The sequence below is a fragment of the Aedes albopictus genome, chromosome 1 (genome assembly GCF_035046485.1).
Source record: "Aedes albopictus strain Foshan chromosome 1, AalbF5, whole genome shotgun sequence".
NCBI classification, from domain to species: domain Eukaryota; kingdom Metazoa; phylum Arthropoda; class Insecta; order Diptera; family Culicidae; genus Aedes; species Aedes albopictus.
In genome coordinates, this window is record NC_085136.1 from 240,242,128 (window position 1) to 240,269,524 (window position 27,397).

The 27,397-nt window shown below is 43.4% G+C and overlaps 1 protein-coding gene across 1 annotated transcript in view; it reads right to left on the reverse strand.

The window, feature by feature from the left end:
- Positions 1 to 27,397, reverse strand: part of LOC109425333 (twitchin) — a 115,752-nt gene that overhangs the window by 16,106 nt on the left and 72,249 nt on the right. The window contains exons 11-21 of the mRNA XM_029860217.2: positions 27,229 to 27,345; positions 26,861 to 26,899; positions 10,679 to 10,829; positions 10,129 to 10,499; positions 6,332 to 6,457; positions 5,215 to 6,268; positions 3,725 to 5,134; positions 3,245 to 3,547; positions 2,145 to 3,038; positions 1,195 to 2,088; positions 1 to 1,003 (exon numbers count right to left, since the gene is read on the reverse strand). Of these exons, the coding sequence (XP_029716077.2) occupies positions 1 to 1,003; positions 1,195 to 2,088; positions 2,145 to 3,038; positions 3,245 to 3,547; positions 3,725 to 5,134; positions 5,215 to 6,268; positions 6,332 to 6,457; positions 10,129 to 10,499; positions 10,679 to 10,829; positions 26,861 to 26,899; positions 27,229 to 27,345 (6,362 nt within the window). The remainder of the gene's footprint in view (positions 1,004 to 1,194; positions 2,089 to 2,144; positions 3,039 to 3,244; positions 3,548 to 3,724; positions 5,135 to 5,214; positions 6,269 to 6,331; positions 6,458 to 10,128; positions 10,500 to 10,678; positions 10,830 to 26,860; positions 26,900 to 27,228; positions 27,346 to 27,397) is intronic.

The window sequence follows — 27,397 nt, forward strand, 5'->3', positions numbered from 1 at the left end:
TTGAGCTCCCATGTGATCGTTGGTGCCGGTTCACCCGTAACGTCGGCTTCTACGTTCAGGAGCTGGCCGAAACGGAGAACCTTCTTGTCCAAATTCTTGCGATCGATTCTTGGAGCCAAGTTGCGCGGCTTAGCAACTACGCTATCGGAGATATCGCTCGGTTCCGACGGTCCAGCCTTGTTGACTGCAATCACTCGGAACTCGTACTCGTGGCCTTCTTCGACATCTTCAACAGTGCCACGAGTTCGATCACCGCTAACGGTAGCTGCGTCCTGCCACTTACGGCTAGACTTGTCTCGCTTCTGGATGATGTACTCCGTAATTGGAGCACCACCATCTGATTTCGGTTTGGTCCACTCCAAATCGACAAAGTCCTTTCCCCAGTCGGTAGGCGTAGGACGGCCCGGCTTACTTGGCTCGCTGAATGGATCCTTGGCTATCACAACGGTTTCCATCTCCAGAGGGTCACTGTCACCTTCCTTGTTGAACGCCTTAACCCGGAACTTGTACTGCTTGCCTTCCTGCAGACCGGAAATGTTCGCCTCCGGAGTACTGCTCTGGCCACACGGAAGCCATTGTCCGGTTAGTGGATCCAGTTTCTCGATTTCGTAGCCATCGATCGGCATGCCACCATCGTCCAATGGGGGCTTCCACTTGAGCTTGCATCCATGCTTGTGCACGTCCGTGGCTTCCAGTGGTCCTTCGGGTGTTCCTGGCTTGCTAAGAATGGTAATCTCAACTTCGGCACGGTCTTCACCTTGCGAGTTGGTGGCGACGATCGTGTATTTGCCGCTAAGGTTGCGACGGCCACGCATGATGAAGAACTTGGTGTTGTAGTCGACGTTATCGATCTTGAAATCGGCATCGGTGGTAACTTCCTTGTCTCCATGGAACCACTTGACGGTCGGTGCTGGCTCACCCTCGATATCGATATCGTATTGCACGGACAAACCGGCCTTGATGGTGATCGGTGTAAGGTTGGTACGATCGATGCGTGGACGCACTAAACGATAAGAAGAAATTAGTAGGGAGCCGTGCAGATTCGAAGCAATCGGTTTAAGGTTTCCCTAATCGATTGCTTTGAACCTCGATGCATGACATAAACTTAACCTAAGCAGATCAATAAAGAGAAGACAGTTCGGCAAGTTTCTTTATTTATAGTAAAAGCTTGAAATACGTCAGATTTGTACTTACAGTAACGGTGCTTGACAGTGTGGAAACCAGTTGGATCCGAAGCTTCACCAGTGCCGGCCTTATTGATGGCACTGACGCGGAACTGGAAGGTATGCTTCTCTGGCAGATCAGGGATCTTGGCTTGGCATTCTGGACTGTACGTCGTGAGCGCTGGTTCCCACTTAGTCTCGCCACGCTCCTTCTTCTCGATGAAGTATCCACTGATGGGAGCTCCACCATCCGAGCTTGGGCGTTTCCACTGGAGAGTGACACTCGAGTTATCCCAATCGTTGATAACCAGATCGGTGGGAGCCTTGGGTTTGTCGAATGGATTCTTCGCCACCATGTACTCTTCGGTTTCCAGCGGCTCTGATTCACCTTCGTCGTTGAGGGCCTTGACACGGAACTTGTAGTGCTGTCCTTCTTGCAATCCGGTCACGTCGAATTCTTCCTTATCTGCCGGAGTCTTTCCAATCGGTACCCAGCGGCCAACCTTCTGATCGTACTTCTCCAGTTGGTATCCGGTGATTGGTTTGCCACCATCATCTTCCGGTTTCTTCCACTTGAGTTTGCAGCCGTCCTTCGTAACGTCCTTAACCTCCAGTGGTCCCTTGGGTTTGCTTGGACTGGCAAGAACGGTGATCTCTACCTTCTCTTTGTCCATGCCGTGTTCGTTCTTTGCGATAATTTCGTACACACCACTGTGCTTACTACGCATGCTATCCTTAATGGTGAACTTGGTGTTGTAATCTTTGTTGATGATCTCGTAATGATCGTCATTGAACACTGGCTTCTCCTTCAGTACCCAAGTAATTTCCGGTTCAGGTTCACCCTTGACGTTAACGTCGTAATGAACCATCTTACCTCCACGGACCACAATCGGCTTCAAGTTTGTACGATCGATACGTGGCTTCACTGTAGACAAGAAATGGTGAGATCCAATGAAATCTGAAAACAAAATAAATACTTACATGCGCGGTGTTTCACTTTATGAGTGGCCGTTGGATCCGATTCGGGAGAGCGTCCAGCCTTGTTGACGGCAATAATACGGAACTGCAGCTCGGTGTTTTCTTTCAGGTCCTCAACCGTGGCGGTAGTCTCGTGTCCAGGAACTTCCTTAACATCTTCCCAATCCTTGAAGCGTTCCTTCTTCTGCACGATGTATTGAACGATGGGAGCACCGCCGTCCGACTTTGGTGGAGCCCACTTGAGCTTGACGGACTTGTTGTCGAAGTCGACAATCTCGGGTTGACCCGGTTTCCATGGCTCGTCGAAGGGATTCTTCGCTACGACCTCCTCCGATTCCAGGGGTTCCGATTCACCTTCATCGTTCACACCAAACACACGGAACTTGTATGTCGCGCCCTCATCTAGACCGGTAATGTCAGCCTCGAGAATTTCTGGTCCTCCCTTGACCGTGCCGCAGCGAACCCATTTACCATTGCGGTTCTTCAACTTCTCGATCTTGTACTCCTTGATCGGGCAACCACCGTCGTCCAGAGGTTTCTTCCACTTCAGCTTCAGACCCTTCTTGGTAACGTTGGATACCTCCAGCTTGCCTTGACATTTGCCAGGAGCTCCAAGAACGACCAACTCAACTTCAACCTCATCCTTTCCAGAGGCGTTCGTAGCCAAAATCTTGTACTTGCCCGTATCGGCACGCTTGGCATCCTTGATCGAGAAGTTCGTGTGGTAGTTACCGGTCTCGATCTTGATGTTCTCGCTCACGGTAAGTGGAATGTTGTCACGCCAGCTCCAGGTGATGTCCGGCTCTGGCTCACCCTTCACGTCCACCGACCAAAGCATGGACTTGCCAACCTTGATGGTGAGGTTCTTCAGGTTCGTTCGATCGATGCGAGGTTTCACTGTGGAACAAGTCAACGCTTTAGAACTCAACACCGTTCAGTTGACGACCTTCTTTCGCGGCAAAACTTTAGAACCGTTTTGGGTTTGTATTTTTACTTACGTGGACTCGTTTATCAAAGCAAAACCCGATTGACAACAATTGACAGCTTAAGACTAATACAAGTTGAAAGTAAAAAATCCGACGCAAGGGATTCAGCAAACTTACGGTTCTTGTGTTTGACGGTGTGGTTGTCGCTCGGTTCGGAAGGCTTGGAGGTGCCACCCTTGTTGACTGCCTTGACACGGAACTGGTAGACGACCTTCTCCTTCAGGCCGTGCACCTTGCAGACGGTGTCGGCCGTTTCGGTTTTGTGGCACTCGGTCCAATCCGACAGGAACTTGTTCTTGCACTCGATGATGTAGTGCGTGACGGGACGTCCACCGTCCTTCTCCGGGGCGGCCCACTTGAGCTCGACAAAGTCCACGCCGTAGTCATCGACGGCCGGTTTGCCGGGCGCTTCTGGGGGATCTGTTATTTATTTGATTTTTTGGGGTGAAAAGAATGGTTAAGATATGGACACGGGCAGAAGAGCTTGTAAGCTAGTCGCACAACTATATCAACGTATGGTTTTTGACAGATGGCACACAGACAGATTTAAGGCTTTAATTTTGAATGAACGTCGATCGAGCTGTTCAAGGCACTTACCGTATGGGTTGACCGTTTTTACCGCAAGCAAGGTCTCCAAAGGCGTAGATTCACCCTCTTTGTTGTAGGCCTTAACCCTAAACTCGAACTTCCTTCCCTTTTGTAAATGCTGGAAGTCGAATGTGAGTTGTTCAGGACCGCATTCACCGGCCTGCAGCCAAGTACCGTTTTCGACGTCCATCTTTTCCAAGATATAGCCGGCCAGTGGACAACCTCCTGTGTCTTCCGGAGGTTGCCAGCTGATGACCACGTGGTTGGCTCTTGCCTTTTCAATCTTGATCGGACCAATTGGTTGCGAGGGAACATCCAGCACCAACACCTTGGCAGCCGTTACGAATTCTCCGCTACTGTTCTTGAGTTTTAGTTTGTAAGTGCCGGAGTCGGCACGTACGGAATGTCGAACATTGAGGGTCGTGGCCGAGGATTCCACTTCGATTGTTTTTCGCTTCTCGGAGTCGCAGATAATGAGAATGTCATCCTTCTCCCAAACGACCTCGGGCTCCGGTTCGCCTCCGTACTGTACATAGTACCGAATGGTCTGGCCCTTCTTCAAAGTGATCGGCTGAATGCCATCGCCTTCGATGAAGGGTTTGACGTAGCGGTCTCTGATCTTGAGTGGCTCGGTGCTGTTGCTGGGCTTACTCGCGCCTCCCTTGTTGGTGGCCTTCACACGGAACTCGAAGGTTTCTCCTACGGTTAGGTTTTTGATCGTAGTTGTCAACTGATTGGGCCCAACCGTTTCGAATTGCTTCCAATTGGCAGCGGTGTATGGTTTAAACTCGACAATGTAGCTTTCGATTGGTGCTCCACCATCAGATTTTGGAACCTTCCAGGCGAGATCGACAAACTCTTTGTCCCAGTTGGAGATCACCAGGTCTCTTGGAGGATCCGGTTCGGTCCAAGGATCCTTGGCAATGATATCTTCCTCCATGCTACAGTACTCCGATTCGCCCATTATGTTGACAGCCTTGACACGGAACTTGTAGTGCCGACCAGGCGTAAGATCCGTACAGTTGAACTTGGTCTGATCGCCGGGAACGTCTTCCAGTTTGTCCCAACCGGATCGTTTGAACACATCCTGCCGTTCCAGAACGTACTTGGTCAGAGGAGCGCCACCATCGTTGACAGGGGCCTTCCACTTAACCAAACATCGTGTTTGGTAGATGCTGGTACACTCGATGTCCTGCGGTGCCTGCGGTTTGTCCTGGAATACAACGTTGGTGGTATGCTCTTCTGCGCCGGTAGCATTCTCCAGCACGATCTTAAATTCGCCCGAGTCCTTAAACTCGGTCTTCTTGAACTTCAGCACGAGCTTATCATTCTCTACAACTATATCAACTTCGGCCGGTGAAACCGGCTTACCATCTTTGAACACCTTAGCGGTGACCTTAGACTGGCGAGACTCACCGGCTGTACAAAGTACACGATAGATATAAGGTGGAAATTGAGATTGGATTGAATGTTTGGGAGTTTCGGAAAGGGATACTTACTCGTGAATGGAACCTCTAGGACCTTCTCCACCTTGGCAGGCGTTTCCACCTTTGGTGGTACCTCGAATTTCGGCTTCGTTTCCTTCTTGTTGACCTTCAGGGTGCACTTGCTGGTGAGAGGACCACAGACGCAGGTGATCTCACCTGCGTCGGCCAGTTCCAGCTTTTTGTAGGTCAGCTTCCACGTTCCGTCACCGGTGGCGACGATGTTGATGCGATCGTTCTTGACAATTTCAGTTTCACCGAGGAAGAACTGTACGTCGGCTTCCTCGTCTTGAACCTGGATTTCAAGCGTGCACTCGGTCGTCTCATCCGCGGTGGTATCCTTCAGCTTCTTCATGAACTTATTGGGTCGTTTAACAAAGATTTCAGCTTCGGTTTTGTCGGCATTGCTCACACATCGGTACATTCCGCTGTCGGTCTTGGCGACATCCTTCAGAACCAGCTTGTGCTTGCGACCGTCCTTGATGATCTGCACCTTGTCGCTCTCCACGATCTTTTCGTCTCCCTTGAACCATTCGACTGTGCCGAGGACGTGATCCAGCTCACAAGCCAGCGTAACAGTGTCCTTGACGAACAGCTGTTGGCTCTTGAGCACCTTGGTGAACTTGTAGTTGTACTCCATGATCTTGAGCTTGGTTTCGGTCTTATCCGTCTGCTTCTCGATCTTACAAGTGTAGGTATCGGCATCGTCCAGGGTGGAGTTCTTGATGATCAGAGTGACCGTACCGTTGAGGTCCTTTCCGATGACGTACTTATCACCGTCGTTCTCCAATTTCGTTTCGCCCTTCCACCAGGAAATCGGCGCCAACGAGTTATCGACGGCGCACTCCAGATGGGTGTCGTGCGTAATGAAGCCCTTCTCGTTCTTTTTCAGGGTTTTGGTAAACTTGTACACCGGATCGGCTTCCTCGACGGTCAGATAGGCAAAGCAGGAGATGCCAGCAATTTCAATCGTGTACTTGCCACTGTCCTCAACCTTGGGATTCAAAATCAGACAGCTGTACACGTCTCCCTCGGTCTTAAACTTGTACTTGGGACCGGTGAAGATTTCCTGGGGATGGAGAGAGTGGGATTAGAATGGTGTTTACAAGTTTGATGAAGTGCTGAGACTTACATCCTTACGCAGCATCCACTTGGCCTTGGCGTTCGGCTTGGTGAAGGCACACTCGAAGATTACCTTCTTCTCGCGACCTTCCTTGCACGTGATGTCCACCAGAGGCCTGGAGAAAGTATCTTGTTTCTAAAATTCACAAACAATACATTAGTTGAATGTCAAACGACGCACAATGGGCAAAATCGAGCCAAAAAACGGAACTTATTTTTGCCGCTGGTTTGAAGCAATAAAAAGTATGTACCCCAAAGGAAAAAACCATGCTAAATCGATTGGTGATGGTCTCGTGACCGGCAGGTGACGAGAAGTGGCCTCTTTGACCACTTTTAGGTCCCGAACCTGGTTTTCCGGGTTCCGCACCAGGCTATTTTCAATCAAATCAGCTAAATATAGAGTGCGGCACATCATTTCATGTCTATTTTTGGTAAGGGTGTTAGTGGCGACTATTTAAGACCTCACCAAGGTCATATGGCCACTTCCGGATCCTGGTCCAGTTCCTCTGGTTCCTCCGGTTCCGGATTCAGGCCATTTCAAGTGAAGTCACCTAAATATACAGTGCGACATATCAATTCATATCTATTTTCAACAGGCATGTGAGTAGTAACTGTTTGAGACCTCACCGGGGTCATATGGCCACTTCCGGATCCTGGTCCAGTTCCTCCGGATCCGGATTCCGGCCATTTCAAGTGAAGTCAGCTATATATACGGTGTGACATATCAATTCATATCTATTTTCAATAAGCATGTGAGTGGTGACTATTTTAGACCTCACCGAGGTCATATGGCCACTTCCGGATCCTGGTCCAGTACCTCCGGATCCGGGTTCCGGCCATTTCAAGTGAAGTCAGCTATATATACGGTGTGACATATCAATTCATATCTATTGTCAATAAGCATGTGAGTGGTGACTATTTTATACCTCACCGAGGTCATATGGCCACTTCCGGATCCTGGTCCAGTTCTTCTGGATCCGGATTCCGGCCATGTCAAATGAAGTCAGCTATATATACGGTGTGACATATCAATTCATATCTATTTTCAACAGGCATGTGAATGGTAACTGTTTGAGACCCCACCGAGGTCATATGGCCACTTCCGGATCCTGGTCCAGTTCCTCCGGATCCGGATTCCGGCCATTTCAAGTGAAGTTAGCTATATATACGGTGCGACATATCAATTCATATCTATTTTCAATAAACATGTGAGTGATGACTATTTTAGACCTCACCGAGGTCATGTGGCCACTTCCGGATCCTGGTCCAGTTCCTTCGGATGCGGTTTCCGGCCATGTCAAGTGAAGTTTACTAAGCATAAATTGCAACTATCATTTCATATCTATTTTTTGTAAGAGTGTAAGTGGTGACTGTTTGAGACCTCACATGGCCACTCCGGGATCCTGCTTCAATTACTCCAATTCCGGGTTCCGGCCATTTTAAGTGAACTCAGCTGAATATGCGGTGCGAAGAACGAAATATTTATTCAGTGTAAATATAACATCTTCTATTTGATTTCTTGAGTTTTTGTAGGCAAATAAACAAAACATTTTTTATTATTTCCGTAGATAAAATTACAGTTAAGTAAATGGATGTATCGATTTTACTACTGGACTAACATTTTTGTTGAATAAGATCTTAAAAGAGCTTTCTTCCGATTGCATTTGTATGATAAGCTCTTATGCGGCTAATTTTGTTAGTAGGGTAAAAACCCCAACTTCTGTGGAAATTGCTCCGTGTATTTTATCTGAATATTACTGTAGGGTTTTCATTCAATAATTCCATCACGAGTTCTTCTAAGAAATTCGTCCCCAGAGGATTGAAAATCAAATTATATCTATAATATTACCTACAATATCTTGTCGAATTACTTTAGTGAAAAAATCTTGGAAGTATTACAGCCGTAATAATTTCTGAATAAGTTAAAACAGTACGGATGAAATTCCGGAAATCATTGCCTAAAAATATTCAAAGGCATTGCAGAGGGAATTACGTGGATAGAATGGCAATTCAATCGATAAAGTGACAGTTCGACCCGAACAAAAATTTTTCACCATACAAACTTTAAATGCGTTTTAAAAATAGTTCCCGGACTCGATTTCGACTAGTTTTTGAGCGGAGAATCAGATTATGAAATAATCCGGATACCGCTAAAAAACCAATTCCGGAAGATTTTTCCCAAATTATGAGTAAAAAAGTCGCATAAAAAATATAGATAATTCATGAGAAAATTCTCCAAAAAATAACACTTGCCAAAGATATGCAGAAAGCATTTCCAAATTTCCAATTATATTGTGGAAGAAATTCGCAATGAAATTAACAATGGATTTCCCAAAGAAATTGCTGAAGAAGTTCTTAAAGAAATTACTGAAGTTACTTTCAAACAAATTGCCGAAGGATTTCCGAAAAGAGTTCCAGAGCAAAGTCTAGCAAAGTGATTAGGGACTTTTTTAATCATCTAGCCAAGGGATTTCTATAAAAAGTCAAGGAAGAATTTACAAAAAAAATATTGAAGGAAATACCGTAATAATTCTCGAAGGATTTTCTGAAGCGATTTCCACAAGAATCGGTCTCTTTAGTAATATCTAGATTTCATGACAGTTCAACTTGAACTGTTATTTTATCCACGAAAATTAAAACTGGTTATTTGACTACAAAAACATTAGAAAGCAAATAAATGGTGTAACATTTACTCTGAAAATGTATTTCGTTCTTCGCACTGTATATTCAGCTGACTTCACTTGAAATGGACGGACTCCGGATCCGGAGGAACTGAACCAGGATCCGGAAGTGGCCAAATGACCCCGGTGAGGTCTCAAATAGTCACCACTCAAAAGCTTATTGAAAATAGATATGAATTGATATGTCTCACCGTATATTTAGCTGACTTCACTTGAAAAGGCCGGAATCTGGATCCGGAGGAACTGGACCAGGATCCGGAAGTGGCCATATGACCTCGGTGAGGTCCCAAACAGTTACCATTCACATGCCTGTTGAAAATAGATATGAATTGATATGTCACACCGTATATTTAGCTGACTTCACTTGAAATGGCCGGAACCTGGATCCGGAGGAACTGGACCAGGATCCGGAAGTGGCCATATGACCTCGGTGAGGTATAAAATAGTCACCACTCACATGCTTATTGAAAATAGATATGAATTGATATGTCACACCGTATATATAGCTGACTTCACTTGAAATGGCCGGAATCCGGATCCGGAGGAACTGGACCAGGATCCGGAAGTGGCCATAAGACCTCGGTGAGGTCTCAAACAGTTACTACTCACATGCCTGTTGAAAATAGATATGAATTGATATGTCGCACTGTATATTTAGGTGACTTCACTTGAAATGGCCGGAATCCGGAACCGGAGGAACTGGACCAGGATCCGGAAGTGGTTATATGACCTTGGTGAGGTCTTAAATAGTCACCACTAACATCCTTACCAAAAATAGACATGAAATGATGTGCCGCACTCTATGTTTAGCTGATTTGATTGAAAATAGCCTGGTGCGGAACCCGGAAAACCAGGTTCGGGACCTAAAAGTGGCCAAAGAGGCCACTTCCCGTCACCTGCCGGTCACGAGACCATCACCAATCGATTTAGCATGGTTTTTTCCTTTGGGGTACATACTTTTTATTGCTTCAAACCAGCGGCAAAAATAAGTTCCGTTTTTTGGCTCGATTTTGCCCACTGTGCGACGGGAAGAACCACAACACAAAACAAAGAGAACGGGTCACATCGAATTAGTCACAGTATTTCCCGCAGTCTTCGTCGCCGTATTGTGGCAGCGAACACCTACTCGTTCCACTTTCTTCAACTGCGGCTTCGGTTTCTCGACTTCCTTGAGGTCGATGACCATTTCCTCCTTCTCCTTGGCCCACTTGGCGTACTTTCGCTTCTTCAACATGGCACGGAAATCCATACCGCTGGAGTCGGACACGTACAGCTGTACCTCGGCCGAGTCCTCACCGTGCGGATTGGACACCACGACTTTGTACTTGCCTTCGTCGTTGGGTTTGACCTTACGAATGCACAGCGTGATGGTATTGCTCTCGCCATCGGTGTGATGCTTGTAGCGACCGCCATCGATGAGCTCGGTGATACCCTTGAAGAACTTCCAAGTCGGAGCTGGGTTACCCTCGACCTGCACCGAGATGTAGCCGGTTTGATCTACGAGGATGGAACACAGAGAACGTTGATGATCTGATGCGTCGGAAGCAACTTAACCACCTAAAGTGCGAATGTTATTAGCTCGGGCAGCGGCAGAACGCAAGCATATTTATGAAGGCACTAAGCAAACTAAGCACTAAGCGAACAAGCGAAGCGTAGCCCGCGAGTGGGGAACCGACCTTCAACGGCGGAGTAGCTCTCCTGGAAGTCAACGATGACTGCTGGTTTGCCTGGTTCACCGATATCTCGCAACGGCGTCGACGGTAGATTGATCTTCTCGTCCATATCTTGAATGCTCGGGCGTCGTACATCGATTGATGGTCGTCGTTTCTGCAGGACGCGCAGGGCAACAGCAGAGCAAACACCGTGGCAGATGATGATGTGCCAGGTTTCATTTCAAAAATTGATATTTATAAAGATCGGATATTTCAAGCCAAAATAACGTTCCCCGGATCGAACGGTAAGCGACGACGACGACGACGACGTGGATCCGAACCGATCGGAATGATTGTGATGAGTGCCAGATTGATGAGAAGAAAGGAGAGAAAACATTCGATTTAATAGAAATTTTAACGACGTACTGAGGTGAAGTGCTTCCCCCAATAAAGAATATCTTGAGTGTTGGAATGCACCCGCAACGGTAATCGATCGCTTTCGCGCCATTTCAATAGGTTTCAATTTCATACACCATTTACTTCAAATGAACCCTTCAAAGATTAAGAAGATCAAACGACGCATCCATACCCTCGATACCAAATTTCGTCGCACTTTCTAGGGACGACCCCTCGCAACCTTGAATCCGGATCGAACGAGCAAAAATCAAAACACACTTCGCGCAGCAAGACAAATGCTACGGTCCTCGCAAGCCACACAAGCCAAAACATTTCTTCGGGGAAAATAAATCATAACCGATCAAAATTCCCCCGTTTCCGCCGGTGTGATCGCTCCGATTTCCCACCTGCAGAGGAACTCCTTGCTTGCTGCTGCACTTGAGTTATTAGCACATTTGTTAGAAAAATTGCTCGCGCTAATTATAACCACCCCTGCGCGCAACCAGATGGACATCGCCGGTGGACTCGGTATTACGAGCAGGTGAACGGAGGAAGATCGAGCTGAATAAAATTGATTTGGCAGCGATGAGCTGTAGAGAGCTGCTAAACGCGATTTCGAGGTTCGTGATTGAAAAGAAAAATGATTGGTCGGCAGTTTAGGACGAGCGATTGTGCATTTCTGGTTGGCTTGCGAATAGGTTGGCTTGCAAGGTGCGAGTGAAGAATTTCCCGATTGGTTCTAGGTTGAGTTGCATTACGTGAAGAGGGAATAGTGTGTTGGAAATTCATCAAACTTTTTAGAAGGATAAAAGGACATGAAATTATCGTGATTGGACATTGGTGAGTAAATCTTCCAAATAATACAATACAATAAAACAAGATAATATATACGACACTACCTAAAAAAATCACTAAATGTGGCACAATCCGATTAGAGATCACGTTCTAACGTGACGCGATAATGGTCTGATTGATAACAAGAAGTAAAAGTACTGAAATTAGTCTCAAATAATTGCTCCAGGAACATCTACCCAACAGCCAAAATTGATATTTGAAGATCGAGCGAATAGCTCGCAGCTTGTGGTTAAAGCTAAATGAAGATTTTTTTTTAATTTTCGTACAAATATGTACGAAGGTTCTCAGAATTCAATGAAATATTTTTTATAGGTAGGGTTCATATATGTATATGAAGAAAAACTAAATTGAAAATAAAAATTGAAAAATCATATTTCAAAACGATGCATCGTAGACACACGGTTTTTTTTAAGAAATCGTAAGCAAATTGTCCCAGCAATCCAATAAAAATACAAAATGAAAGTTGTTTTCCACAAAATTTTCCATTGTTGAGGTTGAGGAAACCGGTTGGAAAAGTCGGAAAAACTATTTATTTGGGAAGTCCGGAGAAATTCTCAAAAAAATGTTTTTTGGAAGGGAATTACATAAGCTATATTCTGTGAAATTTTCAAGATACGTTTTTTTTTCGTTCCTGAGTAATGACCGGTTTTTGAAAACTGTCCAGATATTGGTTGATTTTCGACCGTCTTGATTATTAATTTGCACAAAAATTATCAGTACTATGGAACGAAAAAAAAAACAAATCTTGAAAATTTTACATAATATAGCTTTTAAAATTTCCTTCCTAAAAGGTATTTTTTTTGAGAATTTTTCCAGACTTGGTAAATGGTTTTTCCGACTTTTCCAACCAATTTCCCTCAACAGTGGAAAATTTTGTAGAAAACAATTTCCATTTTTTGTGTTTTTTTTTCAATTGCTGAGAAAATTTGCTTACGATTTCTCAAAAAAAACCTTGTGTCTACGATGCTCGTTCCTGAGTTATAATTTTGCAAAGTAGGTGGTGTCTGTGGGAAATGTTTGTTTTCCAGTGGAGTTTTCCGGAAAATTGGGCGGCCCTGTTTTTTTTTCAATGCAGTTTTTGTTCAGACATATATGAACCCTACCTGTGGAAAAAAATCATTGAATTCTGAGAACCTACGTACCAATTTGTACGATGAAAAAAAATCCTTATTTTGTCCAAAGAAAACCATTGATACTATTTTCAGTATTTTCATCTGGAATTGTACCTTTGAGTAAGTAGAATTACCTGTGAAACATTCAGCTGAATCGGTTAAAAACAGATCTGTCGCAAATTAGTTGAAGTTTTTATGGGGTTGTCAACCCAAATATATGGGAAATCGTGCATGACGTCCGGTTTGCCGTGCTCGATTTGGCTCAAATGAAGAAAAAGTCCAAGTAACACACTTGTCACAGAAGAGTCACGGCACCGCAGCAGTTACTGTGACTGAATTCTAATAAATAATTACTTGCTAGAAGTAATTCACAGTGACTTCTGCGTAACCAAAACCTGCGCAGCCGTGACTCTTCTGTAACAAGTGTGTTGCTTCGGAGCAGTACTCTAAGGAACAACTTTGTAGAGGGGCATACCACGCTAAAGCTTGAATCTCGGTAAGTCTCGGTTATTACATGCAGCATGTGTTTGTCGTTCGAATCTTATGCAGCTATAGTATTTATTTGTCATTATCTCGATTCAATACCTCTTTTTATGCATGGTGGATGTTGCAACGCGGCCGGGGGTGTTTGTAGTAGGAGAGAGCAAAAGAAGGTTACAGGGACATTTCAAGGGGTCACAAGGGACTTCAGCAGGGTACCACGAGACCTCAGGGGTGGTTTTCGAGGGTCTGAGGGGGTTTTAGAAAGCATTGCAGAGACTTTCAGAGGATTTTCGACGGGTTTTGTAGGCATTTTATGTAAGTTTTCGGGGGTTTCCGAAGGTCTCGCGTGCGTTACATGGTGGTGTCCGAGTGAATCTAAAGGGAGTTTCGGAGGCGTTGCAGGAAGTCCCAGAGCATTTAAGACTGGTTTCAGAGGCGTTGCGGATGCGTTTTTAGGGGTTTCGGAGAATCTCAGGTGTGTTACATAGGGTCCGAGGGTGGTTAAGGGGGGTTTTGGAGGTATTTCAGGAAGTTTTAGAACATTTTCGGCGGGAGTAATAGGCGTAACGCAGGCCTTTTCGGGGGTTTCGAAGGGTCTCATATGCGTTACATGGGATCCTAGGGGGTTCAAGGAAAATTTAGGAGGCATTTCAGGAAATTTCAGAGCATTTCTGCGAGATCCAGAGGCGTTACGGAAGAGTTTTGGAAGGTTTCGAGCGTCTCAGGTGCGTTACATGGAATCCAAACGGGATTCAGGGGGATTTTGGGTGCATTTCAGGAAGTTTCAGAGCATTTCAAGCGGGATTCAGAGGCGTTATGGAAAATTTTTTTGAAAGTTTCGGAGCGTCTTAGGTGCGTTACATGGGGTCCAAGGGGGATTTTGGAGGCATTTTAGGAAGTTTCGAAGCATTTTTGGCGAGTTTCGGGGGCGTTGCGGAAGCGTTACGGAGGAATTTTCGGGGATTTTGGCCCGTCTTCAATTCGTTACGTGGGGTCCGAGAGTGTTCAGGGGGATAATGGAGGCACTTCAAGAAATTTCAGAGGATTTTTAGATACCTCATCACCCTTTGATTAAAAGGTGTTCTTGAAACTCCCTGATACTATTCTGGCCTAAAATGCCTCAAAACGCCCCTGAAACCTCCGTAATTCCATTGAAATGCGCTTTAAATCATCATAATCAATTTGAAGTGCATCTGAAACCCCTTTGCACTCCTTTAATAGGATCCATAAACCTGATACGCACCTGAAAACCCCTTGAAACGCCTCTGAAACGCTATCAAACACCCCTAAAATATCCAAGAACACCCTCTAAGTGTTCCTGAAACACTCTGAAACTTATTTTAATGACTCTGAAATACCTTGAAATGCCCTTGATGGTGGCGCCTGAGATCCCTTAAATTGCCTTTAAAGCCCCTTGAAACGACCCTGAATTCCTTTAATACTGTTCAAAAGCCCCTCAATTCACCGTAATCCAAACACCAACAAATCTTAACAGAATGCGTTTTAAGGGCTCCTCAAATTCCCTAAAACAACTCCTTAAAACACCCCTGAAGCCGCTTGGAATCCCCTTTTTAGGGCTCTTTGGGAACTTTCTGGAAACCCCCTTAGTCACACCTCAAATACCCACGAGCAAGACCTGTTCTCGCGAACTAGATTCCCTCATTAAAGCCTAAACTTAATGCATAGATTTCCCTCTTTTTATGCCTTTTTAATTCGGGCACATTTTTTATTTATGCAGTCCCAGCTATGTGCATACAAAAAGGTTCCAGATCAAGTGCGTGAGCAATTAAAATAAAGGTTAGCATAGCCGTCTATGATTTCACGAACTTGTTTCGAACGACAAACACGTGCTGCGTGCAATAACCGAGAGTTAACGAGGGTGCAAATCCTGATCTTCCTTTCATTGGCTCATAGGGTAATTGATCCGATCATGGAGGAGTTAAGCACTGTATTCATGTTTAAACCACAATTGTATCACCTCAAGCAAATTTTTTACATGGATTGAATTAAAAATAATCAAATCCATCCTTAATCTACGATAAAATAACGAAATATTGTCACTTTGATGTTGTTACTAGCATTTTATTCGTTTTTATCTGAAAGAACATTGTGTTCCTAATGTTGCGGTATTTGTTCCTATTGTTATGGTATCCCATTAAAATCATATGGGATACCGCAACATTAGGAACACAACAGCAAACACATTATGGAAAATATTTTTTTTAAATAGATTTTTGGGTAGATCGTAAGCAAACAAATGCTGCAATCTCATAATTTAAGCACCATACATCTATTAAAAATACTTTTTGGTAACATTTCAGTCGAAAAAGTGCTCAATTGCCATTACCGCAGCATTAGATACTACCACAACGATGGGAACAATTATCCTACCGCAATTGAATTGAGTTCTAGCCTGGTATGGACTTCTAAAAAGTTGTTCCTAGGAGTATCAACTGTTATTTTCTGCATTATGGGCGAAATCGAGCACGACAAACCGACACGTCCTCCTCCTCTTCTTGGCGTAACGTCCTCACTGGGACAAAGCCTGCTTCTCAGCTTAGTGTTCTATGAGCACTTCCACAGTTTTTAACTGAGAGCTTCCTCTGCCAATGACCATTTCGCATGTGTATATCGTGTGGCAGGCACGAAGATACTCTATGCCCAAGGAAGTCAAGGACTACTTAACGGCTTTTCGGGCCCGTATGAAGTTGATCACCAATATCAACTTCTTTTCCCGATCAGCCTAGATAGCTGTGTAGTGTCGGTAGCGGTTAGTTCAACTGGCTAAGAATAGCACTACGGACCGCCTGTTCCAGTGGTAGGAATCCACTAATCAGGTGACCCCTAATTCATGGTGTTATGCGGCTTTATGCTTACCGTGCCTAGGAATGAATGGCTAGGGGGGTCTAATAAAAACCTAACCGCAAACGGAGCCTGTGGAGTACCAGGGCACCCTCCACAGTATTTGCCCTTACTGTGCTAACCGGAGCAATAGCGCGGTGGACCTTGTGTTTCTCCGAGACAATCAGCTGCCCTTCTTCAATCTCATACTTGAGGCTGAATAAGGGCGGGATTATGAAGATGTTATTAATTAGTTTAGATTTTCACCTATATGGTTTCGCATTATGCGTTTTACACAGTGTATTCTGTGCATCCTCGCCTTTGGCGCACTCAATTCGATACCGATCTGGCTTTATTGTTGCTGTTCTTTTTTGTGCTGTGATTGTTAAGAGTTTAATCTTGCCTAGTTTGGGTAGTGGCTACGGTTAGGATAGCTCAGATCAATCTTCAGCACAAAAGAACAGCAACGATCAATCTTTGTAGACTTATGCAAAATGGTACAGCCCAAGTGGCGTTAGTCCAAGAACCTTACTTTCGTAAGGGGAATTTCTATTTAGGAAACCTTGTGAATCCGGTGTTTGCTACTTTCAGTAAAAATGAAATGGCAAACTCACGTGTCATGCCTCGAGCATGTGTGCTTGTCAACAACGCAATCGTTGCTACACTCATCTCTGAACTAACTACCAGAGATGTATGTGCTATCATAATAGATGTATCTGTTGGAAACCTCAACAGGAAATACGTTTATTGTTCGGTTTATTTACCGCATGATGAACCATCCCCTACGGGTGCTTTCAAGCAAGTCATTGCATACTGCACTTCAAAAGGCCTTCCGCTAATTGTTGGTAGTGATGCTAATGCTCACCATATAATCTGGGGCAGCTCAGACATCAATTTGAGAGGCTCCAGTTTGATGGAATACTTGAGTAGTACAGATCTTGGATTACTTAACATAGGCAACCGCCCAACCTTCATGGTATCTGGTAGAGAGGAAGTGTTAGACATAACGCTTTGCTCTAGCAGAATTAGTCATGAGCTGACCAATTGGCATGTGTCAGATGAAGAATCTTTATCTGACCATCGTTACATCTTGTTTGAACATGTGAATTTTACTTCGCAAACTTTGCGTTTCAGGAATCCCCGGTCAACCAACTGGGATCTCTTTACCGATTTGGTTGCAGCCAAATTTCATGGATACTCACCATCAATTGACACTCCAAGTGATTTAGATGATGCCGTTGATACTACAACGGCCTTCATCATGGAAGCTTTTGAAGAAGCCTGCCCTCTGCGGTCTGTGAAGACCACAAGAGGAACCCCTTGGTGGAACTCCGATCTGGCGAAGCTCAGGAAACAATGTAGAAAGAGTTGGAACAGACGACGTTCGGCTGGATCGGAGGCTTTCAGGTCGGCTCGCAAGGCCTACCAGAAAGCTCTTCGGTCTGCTGAACGATCCGGCTGGAAAAACCTTTGTACAAATGTTTCCAGTCTGAGTGAAGCCAGTCGATTGAACAAAATCCTTGCAAAATCTAAGGATTTTCAAGTGAACGAACTTCGTTTGCCAAATGGTGATTTCACTTCCTCTGATGAGGAAGTTTTAGAATGTTTATTCAATACACACTTCCCCGGATGTGTGGATATTACATCTTCGGATGAACCTGATGTCTTTTCTTGTAGTTATGATTCTTTAGCTTCGGCTCGGAGTATCATAACTTTAGAATCGATTCAATGGGCACTTAATAGCTTTGCTCCTTTCAAATCTCCTGGGGCAGATGGGATTTATCCTATTTTGCTTCAGAGGGGATTTGATCATTTCAAACATGTTTTGAAACAACTACTTGTTTGCAGTTTTGCTACAGGGTATATTCCTAAATCCTGGCGGGATATTACTGTGAAGTTTATTCCGAAAGTGGGTCGCGCGTCGTATGAAGAAGCAAAGAGCTTCAGACCTATCAGTTTGACCTCTTTTCTTCTGAAATGCTTAGAACGCATTGTGGATCATCACATCCGTGATGTTTATCTGGCCAATGTGCCTCTTCATGTGAACCAACATGCTTACCAATCTGGAAAGTCCACTGTGACTCTTTTACACAAAGTTGTTTACGATATCGAGAAGGCATTCGCTCAAAAGCAATCCTGCTTGGGTGTTTTCTTAGATATCGAGGGTGCCTTTGACAACGTGCCTTTCGATGCCATATTGGAAGCCGCACGGGGTCATGGTATATCTCCAATGATTTCCAATTGGATTCACCAAATGCTCAAAAACCGACATCTCTTCTCGACATTGCGTCAAGCGGCGATTAGGAAATTGAGTGTTTGTGGATGCCCCCAAGGGGGAGTCTTATCACCACTTTTATGGAATCTCGTAGCAGATACGCTATTGAGGCAACTCAATAATAGCGGTTTTCCTACTTATGGTTTTGCCGACGACTACCTAACATTGTTAGTCGGTATGTGCATCAGCACCCTTTTCGACCTGATGCAAAACGCTCTTCAGGTAGTTGAGGGTTGGTGTCGCCAATATGGCCTTTCGGTAAATCCGAGTAAAACATCTATTGTTCTTTTCACGGAAAAGCGAAACCGTAATGGTGTTCGAACTTTACGTCTCTTTGATTCTGAAATCAATGTGACTGAACAGGTAAAGTACGTTGGAGTCATTCTTGATTCCAAGCTTTCCTGGACACCTCATGTTGAGTTCAGAATCAAGAAAGCTTGTATGGCCTTCGGGCAATGCCGGCGAACCTTTGGTACAACTTGGGGTCTAAAACCCAAGTATATCAAATGGATCTACACAACTGTGGTTCGGCCAATATTGGCTTATGGATGTCTTGTGTGGTGGCAAAAGGGTGAAGTGAGAACGGTCCAATCAAAATTAGGCCATCTCCAAAGGATGTGCTTAATGGCGATGTCTGGAGCGTTCTCTTCAACTCCCACGGCAGCGCTCGAAGTTCTCTTTGACGTTGTCCCACTACACATTCATCTCAAACAAGAAGCACTTTCTTGCACTTACCGTCTATGGGTACTCGGTTTACTAAAGGAAACTCCTGTGAACCGCAGTTCAACACACACCTCGTTGTTTCCACTTTTGGTGTATTGGGACAAAGTTGTCCTTGCTCCAAGTGATCTTACAATTGCTTGTAATTTTCCATATAGGACATTTTCCACGAAATTCCCTTCCCGGGAAGAGTGGACATCTGGTTATCTGGAGAGAAGTATTTCAGACAGCATCGTATGTTACACTGATGGCTCCCTTCTAGAAGGTCGAGCAGGTGCTGGTGTTTATTCTCGTGAGCTAAGGCTGTATCAGTCTTATTCACTTGGCAGACACTGCACCGTTTTTCAGGCCGAAATCTTTGCTCTTATGTGCGGAGTGCAATCAGCACTTCAGCAGCACGTAATGGGCAAAGTAATATACTTCTGTTCAGATAGCCAGGCTGCTATTAAAGCACTTGCTTCGGCCAACTCCAGGTCGAAGATAGTTATCGCTTGTCGAACTCAAATTGAGGAGCTGAATTCAGCAAACGCTGTTCACCTTGTATGGGTACCTGGCCATTCTTCCATCGCTGGAAATGAATTGGCTGATGAGTTAGCTCGCACTGGAGCATCACATGACTTCATTGGCCCTGAGCCAGCTATTCCGGTATCCAAGTGTTGGGTGAAGCTTCAGATTGACACCTGGGCTGCCACTCAGCACAAACAATACTGGAATAGTTTGGAGTCATGTCGTCAAACAAAATTGTATTGTACTGAGCCATCTCCAGGGGTGGCAAAGTATCTAACAAATCTGTCAAAGCAGAATTGCAGCATGCTGGTCAAAGCATTGACTGGCCACTGCCGACTCAGTTATCACATGGCGAATATTCAGCAAGCTGATTCATTTGCATGTGATAGCTGTGAATCCGATTATGGAACTTCGTATCATTTAATATGTAACTGTCCAGCTTTTGCGCAATTGCGTTTCCGAGTACTCGGGAAACACTTATTAAGTGAAACTGACTTCAGAAACCTGAATCTTCAGGACGTTCTGTTGTTCTTGACCCGCTGTGGTAAAGAGCTATAGGCTCTCTTTACGCTTTATGCATTATCACAGTGCCCTTCTCAGGGCGCTGTTTGAACCCATTGTGGCACGCTTATGCGTTATTACAGTGTCCTTTTCAGGACGCTATGTGAACCCATTGTGGTACGCTTTTGCGAGTATGACGATCCTATTCCCTTACCTGTCCTTTCCCATCTCCTATCCTTTTTCCTTCCCTTCTCCGTCAGGTAAATGATGAATAGGCTCGTGTTCATGGCGATGGCACAAATTTCCCAAATGGAGGAGAACGTGCCTCTAGAGCCGACCTACTGATACCTGATACCTAGTGTTCTATGAGCACTTCCACAGTTTTTAACTGAGAGCTTCCTCTGCCAATGACCATTTCGCATGTGTATATCGTGTGGCAGGCACGAAGATACTCTATGCCCAAGGAAGTCAAGGACATTTCCTTTACGAAAAGATCCTGGACCGACCGGGAATCGAACCCGTCACCCTCAGCATGGTCATGCTGAATACCCGTGCGTTTACCGCCTCGGCTATATGGGCCCCGACACGTACTGAACGATTTATTGGAGGTCATCCAATTTCCCATATATTTGGGCTGAAATCCCCATACAAACGCAAACTCGTTTGAATGTTTCAAAAATTGCTCTACTCACTCCAAGGCACAATTCTAGGGGTTGCTCCGTGGATTTTGACTACTTTTTTCTCGTCATACAAATGTGGGCGACCCTAATGAACATTGGATCACGAGATAAGATGCATTCAATGCCTTTGAATGATTTTTAGACAAATATGATCTGCTACAAAAAAAAATGAGTGGACCATATTTACAAAGAAATTGGAAACCAAACTTTTTTAGTTGCAAGAATAACTATACATATACATTTTTTCGGCAAAGTTGTAGATCTTTTAATTTTAAGTAAGTTTGTTGAAGATAGTTGCTCGACAGAAAATAGATCGAACTAGAGATATTTTTCTAAATAAACTTGAGGCATCGGGTTTCTGGCTGTAACCTTTTCAGCTTCAATTCCCATCAAAGTCGCCTAAGAAACACTGATAGAGCATTTGAGCGCCGTTGCATGGAGATGGTCGCTATAGCCGACCGTATCTATGAGGACCAATTGTTTGCTATATTGCATGGTGCAACTAACACAATCATAGCACGCCATATAAATAGAAATGTTAGGCGCGGAACAAATATTCATGCAGTCAGAGCTTCGTGTTTCAGCGTAGGGTTCATGAAGAAGAAGAGGCTGTCGCTAATGTTGGAAAAGCTTGAGTTGCTTTAGCGTAATTCGATTCTATTCTGATGGACTGCGTTTGTCTTTTAAAGTGATGCTTTGAGGAAGTGTCATTTGACATCAACTATATTGAGATTGTACAACTCTGGTCGTTACCTCTTTTAGTTCAATAGTGACGAACTTATTTTTTCAAAAATCATAGTTATTCAAAAGGTGATATTACGGGTTGAGGCAAACATAAAAACTTTTTTGCCAGTATTCAAAAAAGAAATAATGTCATAAAACGTATCGAAGAATTAGAGAGGTGTTATTTCTGTAACTCTAGAAAAATATTGAAAAATGCATATTTTTAGAAAATTATCAATATGTTTTGAACGAAAGGGCCTAGCCACATTCTCTGCACACGATTTGTGTAGCGTTTGCTTCAACAATCAAAAATCATAGTTTATTCAAAAGACGATATTACGGGTTCGGACAAATATAAAAAAATATATTTACCAGCATTCAAACTATAGTTATAAAGAAAAAATAGGAGGACGTGTTATTTCTGTAACTCAAAAAAAAAAGTTCGAAAGTACCATTTCTTTAGAAAATCATCAATATTTTTTGAACGGAATGACCTAGTAACATTCTCTGGGCATGCATAGTGTGCGTTTTTGGAAGCTCTAAAACTGTTTCTTAGACAACATTGATGAGAAAATTGAAACAAAAAGGGTAGAGCGATGAAATGGTTGGTTCTTGCGCTAACCTGTGAAAACAATGGGAAAATGCTCCGAAGTTGGCCGAAACAGTTCTGTCGCTATATTTCTAATTTAAAATTTCTTATCAAAGTCGTCGATGAACCCGAGCTTCCAAAAACTCACATCATCATGCCGTAATATCGTCTTTTGAATAAACCATGATTTTTGATTGTTGAAGCAAAACGTCTATAACACAGCGTAACAAAAAATAAATTTTGGTCTGTCTCAAGAGCAAGCGATTTAAGTTAGGTACGATATTTCCCATACAAGTCACCCTCCAAAAGTTGCATGCAAGTTTACATACTAACATAAAATGCTTAAATCTATCAAATTTGGCTTGGTTAAACGAAATATTTTGCATGAGTCGTTATTTTAAATGTTAATTGACCAATTTACTTTTTGGTTGCTTTAAAAAAATATTTCCATGCTTAATGGCTTGCAGTCAAAAAAGCCCAAAATCGCATATTTTGCCCTATAAATTGAGGTATAGCTCAAAATTGTGACGTGCTAGAGCAAATCTTAGCCCGGATTCGAATTCAGCGGCCCAAAATCTGTCAGAGACACATAAGTTTGCTCTTGAGACAAAAAAATGTTGCGCTGTGTTATGTATTGAAAATCTTCACAGTTGTGGCCTTCACAACCAGGGGCGCGCATCGGTTTTCTTTGCGTTTGATATTTCACACTAGCACCTTCTGTTGACGAACTTGCACAACGCAGTGTTTCGTGCAACATCTCCAACAGGTGAATTGAACGATAGATTTTCACGGAAATTGTTCTAGATTTTACGTCTGTTTGTCTGCGGTGTTAAATTAATTTAACATAATATATCAAAGAAGGAAACTTTTCTATCGTTCGCCACATGTAAACAAAGGCGCCACCGTATATGAACATTAACATTGTGACATCAGTGTTGTCCGGCCATTTGGCCGAACGCCGTTTGGCCGAATGCCATCTGGCCGAATGGTCGTTTGGCCGAATGCCGTTTGGCCGAAATATGTTCAAAAGAATTTAGAGGAAGTTTTTGACATTCCAACTACCAATATGATCATCAGAAATATTTCCTTCTTTTAATCATAGGCTATTCTTTCTAGTTTTGACATTCAGGGATGAGTTGACGTTGAACCTGTCAATATTTTATCGAAGATTTTTCCTTCTTTGAATCATAGGCTGTTCTTTCGAGTTATACTTATGCGAGGAATAGTGACATGGTCACTTAAGTTCATCATTTGTTTTCGGCCAAACGGCATTCGACCAAATGACATTCGGGTAAATTACCCTTTCGGAAAAATGGCGTTCGGATCAACGGCATTCGTCCAAATGGCGTTCGGTCCGGAACCGCCATCAATGAAGTTATAGCTAACACACAAGGCTGTGGGGCGCTATCTGTTCATTTCATAGCGGTCATTTTAGTTATAATGGATCACTAACATTATTCTTTTAATTATGAAAATAATCCACAGATCAAGTGAGATTTGAGCCCATGACCCTTACACGCTATATCAATTAAGCCACCAAGCAAATTAATGACACGGCATTGTAGTTGTTATACGTTTTAGGCGCGCTCTGGGCGTTCAAGGGCGTTCTGCCAGGTTGTGTTGACGTTTTAGTGGAATTAAGGGAAGTTCAGGAGCATTTCAACAGTATTAAGGGGATTTCAGGGACGTTTCAAGGGGCTTCAAGGGCAATTCAGGGGTCTTATGAGCCTTTAACGGCGTTACATAGTGTTTGAGGGGCGTTTCAAGGCATTTCAGAGTCATTTCTGAGAGTTTCAGGGGGTTTCAGGAACATTTAAAGGGCGTCCCTAAATGTTTAAGTTAAACAATAAACAAAAGTTTGTCGATTGAAACTACAAAAGCACATAATGATTCATCTTTTAAGACCAACATAGAGTTTGTTTTATAGCAGGATAAGTTTTGCCAGCCATTTTAACCCGCACTTTCCAAAACGAGTTACCCAGTTCTAGTATTAAGAGGGCGAAATGTTTTATTTTACTTTCACTTTTTTGACGAGGAATTTCATTCAGAAAATAATAGGAGGATTCACTCAACAGCGTAAACTGATTAAACTGATTAAACGTCGCGATCACCAAGGCAATCTTTGATTGTTTCATTCGCAAAATCATGAAACATTTCAAATAAGCAGAAAATCATGGCTTACGCAGCAATTTGATCTGTTTAGTGAATACCCCTAATGTCATTAAACATTTCTAAGGCAATGTGTAAAGCGATTCTGTCACATTCGCCCACAAACCATTCGCCCGAATGACAAACGCTCGAATGACAAACGCCCGAATTCCATTCGCCCCAACAGACCATTCGCCCGAAAAGACCATTCGCCTGAAAAGACCATTCGCCCGAAAAGACCATTCGCCTGAAAAGACCATTCGCCCGAATGACCATTCACCCGAAAAGACCATGCGCCCGAAAGACCATTCGCCCGAAAGTCATCCGCCAGAACGATTCCATGCAATTTCGTAGAACAAGTTCACAGATAAAAATAATGAGGTTTACGCGTCATTTAAACTTCATTTTAGTCATTTAAACTTCCAGTTATGATGGTTTACGTGATATATCATGTAAATTTATGTTATATGTCATGTAAAAACTCTGAGTCATACTGATTTACATGACATATAATGGAAGTTCACATGATTTTCCATGAGATTTACATGACATGTCATGTAAACTTCTGTGAAATTCCACGCTCCGAACATGTGCATTATATGTCACAGAAATTTACACTATCTTTTCGAGTGGTGTTTTTTTTCTGGTTTGCCATGATGAAAGTTTAAGGACAAACGCATGGTGTATTTGGTATCCGACCAATCGCAAGAACAGCAGGACTAGCGCCAATAATAATCATATTAGCTTAGTTTGAAAGAACGGCCTATTTTTAGAAGAAGGCCAAATTGCTTGTGAAAATATTAATATATAATAGGACATTAATTGTTATAGCACTGTTGATTGAAAAGATAAAGACAAAACTTCAGCAAAGAGTAGTAAACACTTTTAAGTTAATAGTGTTCACGACTGATCTACTCGGAATATCTACGTTCCCATTCTTATCTAAACAAGCTTTTCTTTTGAAACCTTGAATGGAATCCAGAATTTCAAAAGTTACATGTATAACGTTACGGTTTCCTTTAACAGAACAACTTAAAAGAACAGCTCGTGGTTGAAAGAAGGGCAAATTTCTGGTAAAATATGACACCAAATTGAATTTAATTCCCTTGGAGGTGAAACTAGAAAGAAAAGCCTATTGACAAAAGAAGGGACAATTCCAATCAATGTTTCCACAGCTATATTGCCAAAAATGTCTGTAACTCATACGTCAGACTGTGTTCAAAGAAAGCAGAACCCTCTGATTGAAATGATCGCAGTTACTTTTAGTTGATAATGGCATTCAAAAATACGCGTGGAAGACGCCTAAATTGATTTCAGAAAAGTGTTTTCAAGATTATTATGGTTTTCGGGCAAATGGTCTTTCGGGCGAATGGGCTTTTCGGGCGAATGGTCTTTTCGGGCGAATGGTCTTTCCGGGCGAATGGTCTTTTCGGCCGAATGACTTTCGGGCGTTTGTTACATTCGGGCGTTTGTCATTCGGGCATTTGGAATTCGGGTGAATGGTTTTCGGGCGAATGTGACAGAACCGTGTAAAGTAAACAGCGGGTTGGTCTAAGCGAGAAGCACTCAAGTGTGGTTACTTCTTCAAATTATAGTACACAAAACAATAAGGATTGTTCGGTGGCGTAAAAGTGCAATGATACTTGCATTTTTATATAATTAGAAGAAGAGATGATAGATAAACACGCCTAAACCGCTAACATTGAAATGTGTAAGAATGCCTCATAAGTGCTCAAATTCCAATCGCCAAAAATGTGCAACTGTTACACATTCTTAAGAAAGTCTCTTGCGTCCACGAAATCGTAAAATTACAAGGCACTTCGTTAAGTGGTCACTTTTGTGAACCAAAAAGTAAACATTTAACATTTCACATTTTTGGTGTGGTCTGGAATTTATGCAGTTTTGAGCAAGTCTTACACATTTTAGTGCTGATCGGTTGAGATATCAATTATGTTACTTTTGCTTTTTATTCAAACAAACGCTAGAAAAGGCTATATGAGAGTACAGCTGTTGAAAATATGTTCTAGGCTTCAGAATTCGGCTGATCTTGATTCTTTAGAACAAAATTTGTTGAGATTTGTAGCTATGATGCGGTTACGGTTGTTACCGTAGGAATTAGTCCACAAAAAATCGTATTAGAGAACCAAGAACCGATAAGCCGAATTTCCAAACCTAGAACAAACACGTGAACTTTTTAGATCCAGATATACAAAACCCAAACGAGCGTGTTCCCCCTGTACTGTGTATAACGTTAGCATTTGGGTGAATAACCTGGCCTCGATGTTGCTGCTACACTGCTTGATCTCTTAGGACTGCAATGCCGCACCTCTAGCCAGCTTCGAAGCACGACCGAATCGCCATGCAGCGGATATTCACCTTTCGTTCGTCGACAACTTCACCGGGTCGTAACTTGGTCTAAGAGCATCGCCATGCACATGATCATCGTCCGCAGCATCCGGGAACCAGGTTATCCGACCGACCGATTGAGTGTTTTGTGTTTAAAGTGTATTCCATGAGTGTAGATGTGAAATCAGAACAAGACACATTGAGGTTAGCTTTGATGTCGCAAAATGCGTTGCGATACACAAACTGAGACAAGTTAGCGTTTGAGTGAATGAATCAGAAAAGAACATTGAAACATTTTTCGTTTCGGAGATCTCCTTTTGTACAAATACTCATATGTAATAACATATATTATCACCTTTGAGGAATGTAAGATACAAGAAAAGGAAACGAATACTCACATCATCACCCATCAACAAGCTTGGACGGCGATCGTCCAAGAATGAACCACGTCGACTACCTCCCTTGTCGCGCACAATCTCGATGCTAGGAGCTTCCAGACCCTTCTTGGGCTCGGGCTGCAGGACAAACAAAAATATTATCAAAAACAAATCAGCTTTGAACAACTCA